At 36.7% G+C, this 13,104-nt stretch overlaps 1 protein-coding gene across 4 annotated transcripts in view; it reads right to left on the bottom strand.

The window, feature by feature from the left end:
- KHDRBS3 (KH RNA binding domain containing, signal transduction associated 3) overlaps positions 1-13,104 on the bottom strand; it is a 305,049-nt gene that overhangs the window by 55,147 nt on the left and 236,798 nt on the right. For all 4 annotated transcript variants that reach the window (XR_002326690.2, XM_020997915.2, XM_020997916.1 and 1 more), the window contains exon 7: positions 7,506-7,588. Coding sequence is in view for 3 of the 4 variants with exons in the window: in XM_020997915.2 (XP_020853574.1) it covers positions 7,506-7,588 (83 nt within the window). In the remaining variant the exon portion in view is untranslated. The remainder of the gene's footprint in view (positions 1-7,505; positions 7,589-13,104) is intronic.

Raw genomic sequence — 13,104 nt, 5'->3', positions numbered from 1 at the left:
AGGCTCTGACATCTATTAGGTGTATTATTAGGGTCAAGTGCTTTAATGAACTTCTCTGAATCTCAGTGTACATATAAAATGGCAATGCTAATTTATACTCTAATAAGGTCATTGTTTGGAAAGTACTTTGAATTATATTGAACCTTAACTTTCAATATAAATGTGACATTATGAACTTATTTTAAAAGCACAAGAAGTCACCACTGATGTTAAAACCCTGAAAAAAAATAATTTGACCAACTTAAAACATTCTGAATTAAACAACAGATCATAATTTCTTACATAACAGAGAATTCAATATGATTATTTTCATACTTATGTAGGACAGCTTTCAAGAAGCAATTAATAATAAAATAATGCTAAAACTGCCAGTAGAATAAAACACATAGAATAACATAATAACAACAATTTTAGCCTTTTTGCATTCCATACACTGTGCATTGAAAAAGTACCAAGAATGATCATAACTTAACAATTTCTATCCTATTCTGATTATACACTTAAATTTAACTGTGCTATGTATTGTCACAGATATTGCAATTTCCCAAAGTTAAGGTAAAGATTCTTTTGCTTTTTTTTCCCTCTTCAAATTTTCTTACTTGCTAAAAATCTGAATAATCTTAATTTCTATTTTATGTAGTTTAATCCTTTGGCTACTAATCTGAAAGTCAAACAAATGCAAACCCTCAGATGTCCTTCACATGCCAGAGACTTCATCTTTCTCCTGCTCCTATGTGGGGCTATGCAGAACAAGATGATCTGTCACGTGCTACTTTTACCCGGAAACTAGGACTACTAAGTGGTATATTTTCCTCACTTTTTTAAAATAGTACCTACAGATCTAAACACACAGCTTCCACTGAAACCAGAAGGGGTTTGCAAAGTTGAGTGAAAGTATTTGAAGATTTTTACATCTATTCAAACGCAAAATATGAATGTACATTGACAGAAGAACTTGAACAGCGGCTACCTTGTCTTTCTTGGCATCCCTAGCACAGTGCCTAGCATAAGGCACTAAATAGATGCTTACTGACTATTAACTCCTGAAGAGGTCTACTACTGTGTGTGGACAGAAAACGAGTATATGGCTTGACCACTGGTTATTCATTGCCCTTGTTATATAACTGGCTCAATTTAACTTTACTGCTGATAATTTAAAATTAGGGGGAAACAGCCCCCAATTCTCTAAAAACATTTAGAAAACCAGTTTCAGAAGCAAATTTAAATGCTTTGTAAAATGAAAGAAATCTTGAGTTTAAAACGAATCATATTTTAAGTTTTAAGAGGGGCATTTTCAAATGTGATAAATTAAATCCAGTATCATACCTTATTGTGCTACTGTTTCTGGTGACATAATAGTATTCAATTTTGTATACTGCTCTCAGCTTAAGTATAATGGGCCAAAATTGGCCCAAGGAAAGATCTGGGTCAAAGGGTTTCCTGAACTATTTTCTTTTCCCTTCCTTCTTGAAAACAATAAGTAGAGGAAAGTTTGCTCTAAATCACTAATAATAAAAGAAATGCAAGTCAGAACAATTCAGAGGAGCTTCTTCATATCTAGCAAATAACAAAAATGATAAAAGATGGAAATAGTTAATGGCTTCTAAGAAAGAATGAATATGAAGACCTCCGACATACATGGAAAATCTTATATGGAGGGATACAAAATGAACTGAATCACATAACCATAAAAATAAACAACGGCTATAAAGAAGTAAGAAAGCCCCTCCTGCTCTCTGCAGCAACTGGTGCCAACCTGCAAACTTACTTTGCATTTATTTTGCACATACTTACGTGCACACAGACCTCATGCTGTACACTACAACACGAACAATATGAGGGTAAGACCCTATTTCATTTAAGTCTTGGTACTGCAAGTACCTAGTTTAATACTTGGCAACATATTTAGTAAGTGTTGGTTGACTGACTGGTTGTAGGTATTTGGAGAAGACAGGCACACTAAAATACTGTTAGTGGAACTGTGAACTGGTCTAACTCTTCTGAAACAAAATTAGGAATTATGCTAAAGGAAGTAACTAAAAAGTCCATACCTTCTGGCTTAGATACCACCAGTAGGCACACACATTCCCAAAAAGTCAAAAAGGGTTCTCTTAACATGAAAATGTTTATAAATGCAGTTTTCAGAGCAACAAAGAAGAGATAATAAACAAGATGCCCTTTGTTTGGGGATAGATAAACAAACCGGGGCACATAAATGTAATGGGACATATCTGTGCTATAAGAAATGATGACTACAAAGAATTCTTGAAAGAATGGAAAGACTTACAATGATCAACCTTGACCTTCAGGAATAGTAGTGAAAATGTACCTTCTTCCACTCTTTTTTTTTTTGCCCAAGATAGCTAGTTAAGGTTTATATAGGACTTTAAGATTTGCAAAGCAAGTTATATGCTAACTCATTGATGCTCACAACAACCCTGTAAGGTAGGTATTATTACCAATCCCATTTTAGAGATAACAAAACTGAAGTTGACAAGTGGATAAGTTGCCCAGGGTCATAAAGCTGTCTGAGGCAGGGAGGCAGGCTTTGAACTCAGGTATTCCTGAGTCCCATGTACCTTAGATATACTTAGGTAGAGGAATAGGGCTGTTGAATACTGCATATACAGTCAGGCACAGCTAATGTGTTAGTTTGGCTGAATTGCTTTCTGTTTTTTTTCTTTTTTAATCTTTGTTACTCAGGATTTTGTTTGATTGATAGGTGAGGTGGGTGAGATATATTTGGAAGATGACATGATATAAAAATACAAGGTTACTTTATAAGATGTAAGAACCTACGGTCACTCTCTCCTCTTTAGGCCATTCTGCACATAATGCCAGTGAAAGGGCAAAAAACCTGGATTCCAGTTCCAGTTCTATAACCTTGACTAAGTCAAGCAAGTCACCACATTAAATCTAAATTCCCTCAAATATAAAAGGAGGGTAGCTGGACTAAATGATTTCTAACATCACTTCCAGCTCTAACTTTCCACGTTAGTAAGACAGTACCTTCCCCCTTGCACTAAAAAACAAACAAAAAAGAAAAACAGTCCACATAAAGACCTCGAAACTAAAAAATTTTCACTGCCCTTTTATTTTCATAGGAATTAAAAACTTTTTGAAAAAAAAGAATAAGAAAAGAAAAGAAAAGCAGTTCTAACAAAGTCTTAGGCAAACTAACCAACATATTAACCAATTCTCTTAGTATATGTGACATCTTACCCCAACAGTTCCCCATCTCTGCTAAGAATGGAAAGACTGCATTCTAATATTAGAATATTTCTTCATCAAGGCTGAGTTTTGTCATTCTATTTTCATACCAGTCAGTCTCCATTTGCATTGTTATGGTCATTGTTTACATTTTTTTTCCTGGTTCAGTTAGGAATGGTAAGGTAAGAATGAGGCCAGAAATACTAAAACTCATAATGAGCAGAGGCAGTCAAAGAAAGGTACTGATAACAAACAGGTTTTGCTTTTTTAATTTTAATTTTTTAAAAACTCTATTGGGAGAAAGATGATGGTCAGAAGAGAACCTCTGCTGGAGGCAGAAAGGATGATAACTGACTACAGAGAAAAGGTACAGTTATTCAATTGTTACTTTTATTTTCTCTTCAAAGGAAAATGATCTTTTGACTATAAAGAAAAGAATCAATCAATCAACGTGTCATTGCACTAGGAGCTAGAGATATAAATATAAAGAATGAAATAATTCTTTCTCCCAAGGAACTTACATATTAATGGGGAAGACAAGTATATACATCAGTATGTGCAGAAGAAAGAGGATGAATGCAAATGAATACAAACTAATTAAATACAAAGTAGTGTGAAAGTGAGAACACTAACATTTCCTCCAGTTTGGGGAATCAGGTAAAGATATTCGTATAGAAGGTAGTACTTTAGAAGCATCTAGAAAGTAGGGATTCTGAGCAGAAGACTAGAGAATGCATTCCAGGTATGGTTGGGGGCGCATGAGAAATGGAAGAATAGTTATTGTAAAGTCCAGAGACAGGAGATGGAGAGACCAACATGACTAGATTACAGAGTGGGAGAGTAATATTTATCTAGGCTGGAAAGTCAGGTTGGGTCTGGGTCATGAAGGACTTTAAAACTAAGAGAGTTTATATTTTATCCTAGAGGCAGCTGGGAACTACAGGAGTTGCATGAATAAGAGAGTAATACGGTTAGAGATGTCTGTAAGGAAAACTACTTTGGCAATGATATAGAGGAGGACAGATTAAAGTGAAGAAAGATTTGAGGAGAGCAGACCATTTGGAAGGCCAGTGCAACAATTTAGGTCAGAGTTCCTGAGAGCCTGAACTAAGGGGGTAGCTATGAGTGCAGTGAATGGGTCGGATGTCAGAGTTTTTGCACAGGGATAAACAGCAAGATTTGGCAAGTGACTGCGGATGTAAAGTGAGGGTGAATGAAGAGTAGAGGATAATAATGAGGTTATAAACTTACGATGCTGGTGTTGCTTTGGAAAGTCATAAGGAAATTTGAAAGAGAAGGTTTGGAGAGGAAGAAATGATAATGAGTTCAGGTTTGGAGTTCAGGTTAAGTTTGAAAAGATAGCCAGTTTGAAATGTCTAATTTGGGATGCAGGACTAAAGCTCAATGGAAAGCCCAAGGCTAGATATGTATATCTGTGAGTCATCTAAGATAATGCATGGAAAGCTCTTTTCAAACTTAAAGTGCTGCATAAATACCAGCTGATGTCATTATTATTATAATAACATGCATAGAGATAATAATTAAAGCCATGGGAGCTACAGAAGTTACTGAGAGGTCATAGAAGTGAAGAGAATTTAGGACAGAACTCTGAAGAACATACATAGCTAAGGGATATCATGACGTGGATAACGATCCAGCAAAAGAAACTGAAGAGCGGTCAGCCAGGCAGAAAGAGAACAAGGAGATAATGTTATCAGAAAAAACCAGAGGGGAGAGTTTGCAAGAGGAGAGAGTGGTCAACAGTGCTACATGCAGCGAGGTAGATTAAGAAGGATGAAGACTGAGAAAAGATAATGAAATATGACAATTAAGAGACTGTTATTAATTTAGGAGATAAAAATTTCAGTCAGTCAACATTACTAGCTAAATGCTAGGAATTTATAAAGGGGGCAAAGCAAAATTATCTTTGCCTTCAAGGTGCTTGACTTCCAATAGGAGAGATAAGGTGCATACAACTACATATACACATATATGTACATATGTACATACATACATACATACATACACACACACACACACATACAGAGTATATGTATATCCAGAGTAGATGAAAGGTAATCTCAGAGCGAAGGCTCTTGCAATGAGAATTGAGAGGTGCAAGGCTTAAGGAGGAGATGAACTCAGAAAGGTCTTCTGCAGAAGACAGAATTTGAACTTAGTCTTAAAAGCAACCTGGGAAGCCAAAAGGTGGAGTTAAGGAGAATACACCAGGCATGGGGAAGAGAGTAGAGAAATGGGAGTGTTGGATATGAGGGACAGCAAGAAGTCAAGAATTTTAGCTGAGTAATAAGTGTTATGTCCTGGTTTTCAAAAAAGGGAAAAGAGCTTACAAATGATAGGCCTATGATTCCTGACAAAATTCTAGAATGTATTAAGAAAGCACAAAGAGCCAGAATGGCTTCAACACAGATAGGCCATGCCAAATGACCAGTATTGCTTTGTTTTATTTAACTAGATTAATTAAAACGATAGATAAGGGGAATGCTGTACATATATTTTATCAAAACATTTCATTAACATTTTCACTGGCCCACATGATCATCTGATGAAATTCAGAATACCTTCATAGTAGCAGAGCTTCTTGGGAAGTATTTTTATATTTTAATTGTTGTTCAGTCATTTCAGTCCTGTTCAACTCTTCATGACCCCTTCTGGGGTTTTCTTGGCAAAGATACTGGAAGTGGTTTGCCATTTCTTCTCCAAACCATTTTACAGATAAGGAAAGTAAGGCAAACATGGTTAAGTGACTTGCCCGGGATCACACAGTTAGGAAGTGACTGAGGCCAGATTTGAACTTGGGTCTTCCTGATTCTAGGCCTGGCACTCTATATACTGCACCACTTAATACCATGTGTTGTATTTTAGGTCCAGATTAATTTTGAAAATTTTTCATGTCATTTGGAATTAATCACCCATAATTTTAGTGCTTTTCTTTTGTGGGTTATCTGTAATTTATCCCATAAATAGCTTATTTGTACATAGTTCTTTGTATGTTGTCTACACTATTAGAGTATAAGCTCCTTGAGAGCAGGAGCTGTCCTTGATCTTTCTTTGTATCCTCAGGACTTAGCATAGCACCTGGCACACAGCAGGTGCTTAGTAAATGTTTACTGACTGATCTCACTAATTATTGAATAAAAAACTGACTTAGAGTTGAAAGGAATCCCAGAAGTCATCCAGTCAAACTCTTAGTGGAGATATAAATCCCCTTCTCCTATATACCTATATGAGGGTATCCAACTTCTACTTAAAGATTTCCAGTAAATTCTCAAGTCTTGACATATTCTCCCACTTGGTGACCTTATTAGTTTCCATGGATTCTCTATGCAGATCATTTCCAGATTTATCTATCTAGTTTAGTCTCTTTCTTGAACTCCAGTTCTGAATTATCAATTGCTCATTAGACATCTTGAACTAGATGTTCTTATAGGCATGTCAAGCTCAACAGAACAAAACTAGTCATTACTTTTCCTCTGAGAATCACCCCCTCTTCTGAATTCATATTGAAGGGCACCACCATCCTCTCGGTTATCCAGGCTCACAAGTTAAGGTGTGATTTTTGATTCCTATTTTGAATTCACCCAACATATCAAATCTGTTATCAAATCCCTACATTTCAACTTTTACAGTATCTCTCCTATATATCCCCCTCTCTTTTCTGACATAGCCACCATCCTGTTATAGGCCCTCATCATTTCTTGTCTGGACTACTGCAATAGACTTGTAATTGGTCTTCTTGACTCAAGTTTCTCTTCACTCCAATTTATCCTTTTCTCAGCTATCAGTTATTTTCTCAAAGAGTAAATCTGGCCATGTCCCTTCCCTACTCAACAAATTCCAGCGTCTCTCTCTGTTGCTTCCAGCATCAAATATAAATCCTTTGTTTGGTACTTAAAGCTCTTCACAACCTGGAGCCTTTCTACCTTTCCAGTGTTCTTCCAACTTACTGTCACCTTTGTACCTTCTATGATCTAGCCATGGGCAGGGACTGTTATTGCCTTTCCTTACAAAAGTGTCTGGCATATTGTAAACACTTAATAAATCTCTGTTGAAGGACTGATGAGACTGGTATACTTTAAAAAAAATAAAAAGAGGCAGGACAAGTTTAATTACCTCCATTTTATAGGGAATAGCATATAGGAATCATAATTCTAAGCTGGTGGTAAACTTATATATGCTGTGGTTTGATTGTTACTTTATTTCTCACGTTAGACAAAAAATGTAGTTTGGACAGTACTCAGTATCAGGAACAGTAAGTAAGGATTGCTCCTTACCTTTGTGCTGGGGTACTATAGCTGTTATCATAGGAGTCATAACTTTGCTCATCATAAGCAGTGCCATATCCATCATCATACTCCTGAAAAAAATATTAACAGAAAAAGCATGGATAAAAATTCTAACACAATAAAATCCTGAAGGAAAAAAGACACATGTAATAAAATAAAATGTCTTGGCTCTCACTGGATATTTAATAAAATGAACAGGACTCAAAAAGCATCTCCATAAAGTGATCATGTAGGATTTTGAATCTAAAAAGTATTACCAAATACATTTAAATTTAAGAAGCAATGGATCATTATTGCACATTTATTAATTTTAGGTCTACTTTCAATTTCTCAGTTCCCAAGGCTATCTTACTGTCTGGAATTGCTATCTAAATCAAAAGTTTTAGGGCATCATTTCAGCAAAGGGATACTATTAATATTAAGAACATGTATAAGATGGGGTGAAATTTTGGGACTTAAAATCTTGTGGAAGTAAATGTTGAAAACTAAAAATAAATAAATCAATTAAAAAAACAAAAACAAAAAACAAACAAAAAAGAATATGTATAATGATTATAAACCAAATACAGGTTTTACATCTTGGGGTATATAACTGAATTCAACTGAAGACTTTTACAATGAATCCCAAAAAACAAACACAAAATTACTGCATAAAATAACAAACTGATCAGTTTTGCAAAGATTAAACTCTATGTTTATTTTAAAAATCTCGAAATAGCAGCTCCCATTTCTATACTTTTAAAGTTTACAAAGCACTTTCTGTACAAAAGGCTCAAAGGTGGCAAAGGGACTTCTTTAGGATCAAACAGCCTTTATCTCTTGGTTTGGGGAATCTCCTGATTCCAAGTTCAGGGATCTTTCTATTTCAGTCCCTGCCTTTTACAGTTATATTGTGTACTAGGGGATTGGCCAATGTTCCCTGTCCTGGGTGCAAGCTCAAAATACTCTGTCTGCAACACCTCTAGGGGAGTTGAGCTTCCTTCTGGAAATTTTGCATGAAAACACGTAATGGGAGGTGGGAGCATGTGCAGGAATACCAGGACTGTTTGCTGATCACTTACATTATGGTCAAGAAAAGCCTTTTAAATGGCTGCTCAGCTGTAACTAAGTGTGTAATTCCAAAGGACAATGCGAAACAGGTCTTTCCTTCCTTCTGGCCACAAAGTATAAAGATGAGTCTAAGCTCTGGGAAGGACAGGAGGGCATTCTCTCCACCATCTCTGTCTGTGAATGCATGGATTCCCAAGCAAACCTGGGTCTGGGGACAAGGCCACTTCCTGTTTTTATCTTTATCCTCATGGGGTATGGGATGTTGTGAGAACTTGAAAAATGGTAAGTGTCATTAGAGGATCTAGCTAACCTTGAGAAAGAGATAGTCTTGAGGAGACATGTTTGAACTGGCCAAGGAGTGGAGTGCTCTGGCATCCAAGATGTCATATCCTTGGAGGAATGGAACTACTTGTCCAGCACCGTGGATACAAATAGTAACCCTCTCTCTATTCAAACAAGTCACATTCTAAAGAGGGAGACAACAGGATATAATGATGTTCAGACAAAACACTGATAAGAGTAAGTGGAAGGTGATCTCAGAGATAAAAGCATTGTGAAAAGGTCTCCTGCAGAAGGTATAATTCATGATGACTCTTCAAAGAAGTTAGGAGGGAGAGCATAAAGGTGTGAGTCAGGACATGGAATGTCCTGAGTAATAAGAAAGCCATAGTAGTAGGTTCTAGTGTGTATAGAAAGTTAAATAAAGTTTAAGAAGACTGAAAAGGTACAAAGAAACCATGTTGTAAAGACCTTTGAATGACAAAAAGAAGATGTTATATTTGATCCTGGTGGTAAGAGGGAGCCACTAGAATTTATTAATTATGTGTATGGTAAAATAGTGAAATTTATGATTTAGGAAAATTACTTTGACAGCTGAAGGGAGAAGGGATTGAAGTGGGGAGACAGGTGAAACAGGAAGACCAATTTAAAAGGTACTACAGTAATCAAAGAAAGAGGTAATAAGAATTAATACTAGTGTTAGCTGTGTAATAGAGAGAAAGGGATGTAAATGAACTCTTACCTATGACAGTAGCTGTGTGAACAAGAACATGTATGTACTACAATCTCTTTCTGCCTCAATCAACTCTATAAGACTGAGTTATAGACAGACTCAATTTGCTCTGGGTAGAATAAGTTGCTTTATGGACAAAATCCTAGGTCTTTTAAATATTAATGTCAGGTCGTACATGGTATTATTTAATTTAGTTAGAATTCGCAGATTATTTGGTCACTGGATACTTCACTTCTGCATATTTAATTTTTTTGGAAGTGGAAATCAAACGAAAAATTCAGCTTAGGTGTTTTAAAGATTTTATTTTATGATGATTTCTCAATAAGATTTTGCTTTGGGATGAATTTTTATCTATATTATCATACTTGGAAACCATAATTTTCCATGTGATCTTGCCTTGGTAGCACATAAATAGTACCAACTTTCACCACATTATTCCCAAATTAATACCACTGTAGTGAAATTTGTCATCATATAAAACTTTTCTTAGCTGCTTATGTAAAACACAGTGCTTTGAAAAATGTAGCACATGTAAGCACTAGTGCTACTTCTCAAACCTCCCACTCTCAGTGGCAGATTGGGAATTAAGGCAGCTAAATCTCTTTTCAGAGTTTTAGGGTTAACCCTGAGGGACTCTTACCTTATTTTACGACGCCAGAAAATTTTATATTTGATCCTGGGGGTAATGTAGAACAACTGCAGTTTATTAAGTAACAGTGATGGTGTGACCATATAGCGAGACATGTATGTGCTTCAGGACAATCACCTTTGCAGTATAATGGGACTAAATGGGATGGGACCCAAGGCAGGGAAACCAACCAGAAATAGGCCAGATATGAGGTGATAAGGGCCTGCACAAAGGTGGCAAGTGTGTAAGTGAAGAGATGGGGAAGTTTGTAAGAGATATTATGAAGGCAAAAATGACAAAACTTGACAAAAGACTGGATATGTGTGCTAAGTGAGAGAGAGAAGGCAAGGATAACACCAATGTTGCGGGAGTTACCCCAGAGGATGATGGTACCCTTGAAAATAATAAGAAAGCTGGGAAAAGAAGAGGGTTTGAGGAGGCCAAATGAGTTCTGTTTGAGACATGACAAGTTTAAGACATCCATGGGCCATGCAATTCCAATGGCTAAAGGCACTTGATGATGTAAAACTAGTACTCAGGAGAGAGATTAAGTTTGGATAAATAGATCTGGAAATCATTTGAATGGAAATGGTAATTACACCCATGGGAACTGATAAGATTACCAAGGTAGATAGTACAGAGAAAAAACAGAAGAGGGCCCAGAAAGATCATACAAATAGGAAAAGGACCTATATGTACAAAAATATTTATAGCAGCTCTTTTTGTGGTGGCAAAGACTTGGAAATTGAGAGGATGCCCATCAACTGGGGAATGGCTGAACAAGTTGTAGTATATGAATGTAATGGAATACTATTGCGCTATAAGAAGTGATCAACAGGCTGACTTCAGAAAAACCTGGAAAGACTTGTATGGTCTGATGCTGAGTGAAATGAGCAGAACCAGGAGAATGTTGTACACAGTAACAGCCACGTTGTGTGATGACTAATATTGACAGACTTAACCCTTCCCAGCAATACAAGGATCTAAGATATCTCCAAAGGCCTCATGATGGAAAATGCGATCCACATCCAAAGAAAGAACTATGGAGTTTGAATGCAGATCGAAGTATACTATTTGCTGTTTTTTTTCTTCTGTTGTATTTTGTTTCCTCTTTCTGGTGGTTCCTCCTATTGGTTCTAATTCTTACCCACAACATCACTAATGTGAAAATATGTTTAATAGGAATATATATGTATAGCCTATATCAGATTGTGCCCTGTCTTAGGGAGGGAGGTGGGAAAGGAGGGGGAGAAAAATTTAAAACTCAAAAGCCTATGGAAGTGATTGTTGATAACTCAAAATAAATTCAAAATTTTAAAAAAATAAAAATTACATGACTATGAAAGTCATGATGAAAAAAAAAGAAGGTGGCCCTAGACAGAACTTTAAGGGATATCCATGGTTAATATGCATGATGTTGATAAAGATTCATCCAGCAAAGGAAGCTGAGAAGAAGTCATTAGACAAGGAGAAGAACTAGCAGACAGTAGTGCCATGTAAACCTAGAGAGGCAAGAGCATCCAGAAAAGGCAGTGGTGAATAGAGTCAAATTTGAAGATAGGTCAAGAAGGATAAGGACAGAGAAAAGACCATTAGAGATCCCTGGCAATTTTGGAGAGTGCAGTTTCAGATGAATTGCGAAATCAGAAGCCAGACTGTAAAGGGTTTAGAATTGAGTGAGAGGAAAGAAAGAATTGGAGGCACTTATTATAGATGGTATTTTCAAAGCATATAGTAAAAAAGAGGAGGTAAGACATATGACAATAGCTAGTGAAGATGGTCAGATCAAATAAAGTTGTTTGTTTTTTTTTTAAAGGCTAGGAAGACATGAGTATATTTGTAGGCAAAAGGGAAGGAGCCATGACACAGGGAGAGGTTAAAGATTATTAGAGATAGTGAGTTGATAAGAGGGGACAATCTACAGGAGAAAAGGGAAAGGGACAGGATTAAGGGTGCCTATAAAAAGGTTTGCTTTGGCAAGGAGAAGAGCCCCTTGTCGTGTGAGACAGAAGTGATGGAGGAGATAGTGGGGAAGATGTCTCAGTGGCATACAACGAGGAAGGGTGAAGAAAAAGCAGCTCTTGGTGAATGGCATCATTTTATTCAGTGAAGTCTGAAGCAAGATCCTCAGCTGAGAGAACATGGGGGAGCGAAGGCAGTGAAAAGTCTGAGAAAGCACGGAAAGCTCTGGAATAGCCACCAGGGTGAGCAGGATAGAGAAATGATTTGGGAAGTACCAAAGCACCATGTTGCTACAGTGCGGACCCAGTTGAGATTATGAGATTATGTATAGTGGACTCAGTCAGTGTGGGTCTTGTGTTTTTTTCTCTAGCTTCATTCAGCAGCATATGTATGGTAGGACGGTCCAATTGTGATAAGCTAAAGGACAGGGTGGTGAGGGACACAAGGGCAAAGAATAGTGTAGAGTTTAAGTAATTGGCAAAGGGGCTGAGATAAAGAAGGGAGAACTACATCCAGTGCAGGTATACTGGCCTACAAAAGAACTGAGGGGATGAGGAACTAGAAGTCATGATCAAGACAAAGAACAGGGATTAAGGTTTTTAAGACAAAAGGAAAGATGGAAAAACGAAAGATTATGATTGGATAAAGAAAGAATAACTAACATTTGTGTGTGAAGGCAAGATCAAGGACACGATCAACAAAAGTGTGTAAGTGACGTAGATATTTGCCTCACTCTCTTTTTTTCCCCAATCAGAAATATACCTAGCTTGACTTAATTTCCCCCCATCCTGACCAACTGTACAGGCTTTGGCTGGTATCATAAATCTTTATGTTACACTTATAATAATTTTGGATTATATTCTTCATTGTACATCTTATCAATCAATCAATGAACATCTAGTACCAAGCACTGTGCTAAATCCTCAGGATATAAA

This window comes from Phascolarctos cinereus, unplaced genomic scaffold, assembly GCF_003287225.1.
Source record: "Phascolarctos cinereus isolate Bilbo 61053 unplaced genomic scaffold, phaCin_HiC Scaffold_4;HRSCAF=312, whole genome shotgun sequence".
In the NCBI taxonomy this organism is placed as follows: Eukaryota; Metazoa; Chordata; class Mammalia; order Diprotodontia; family Phascolarctidae; genus Phascolarctos; species Phascolarctos cinereus.
This window is presented reverse-complemented; position numbering and strand designations above follow the sequence as displayed.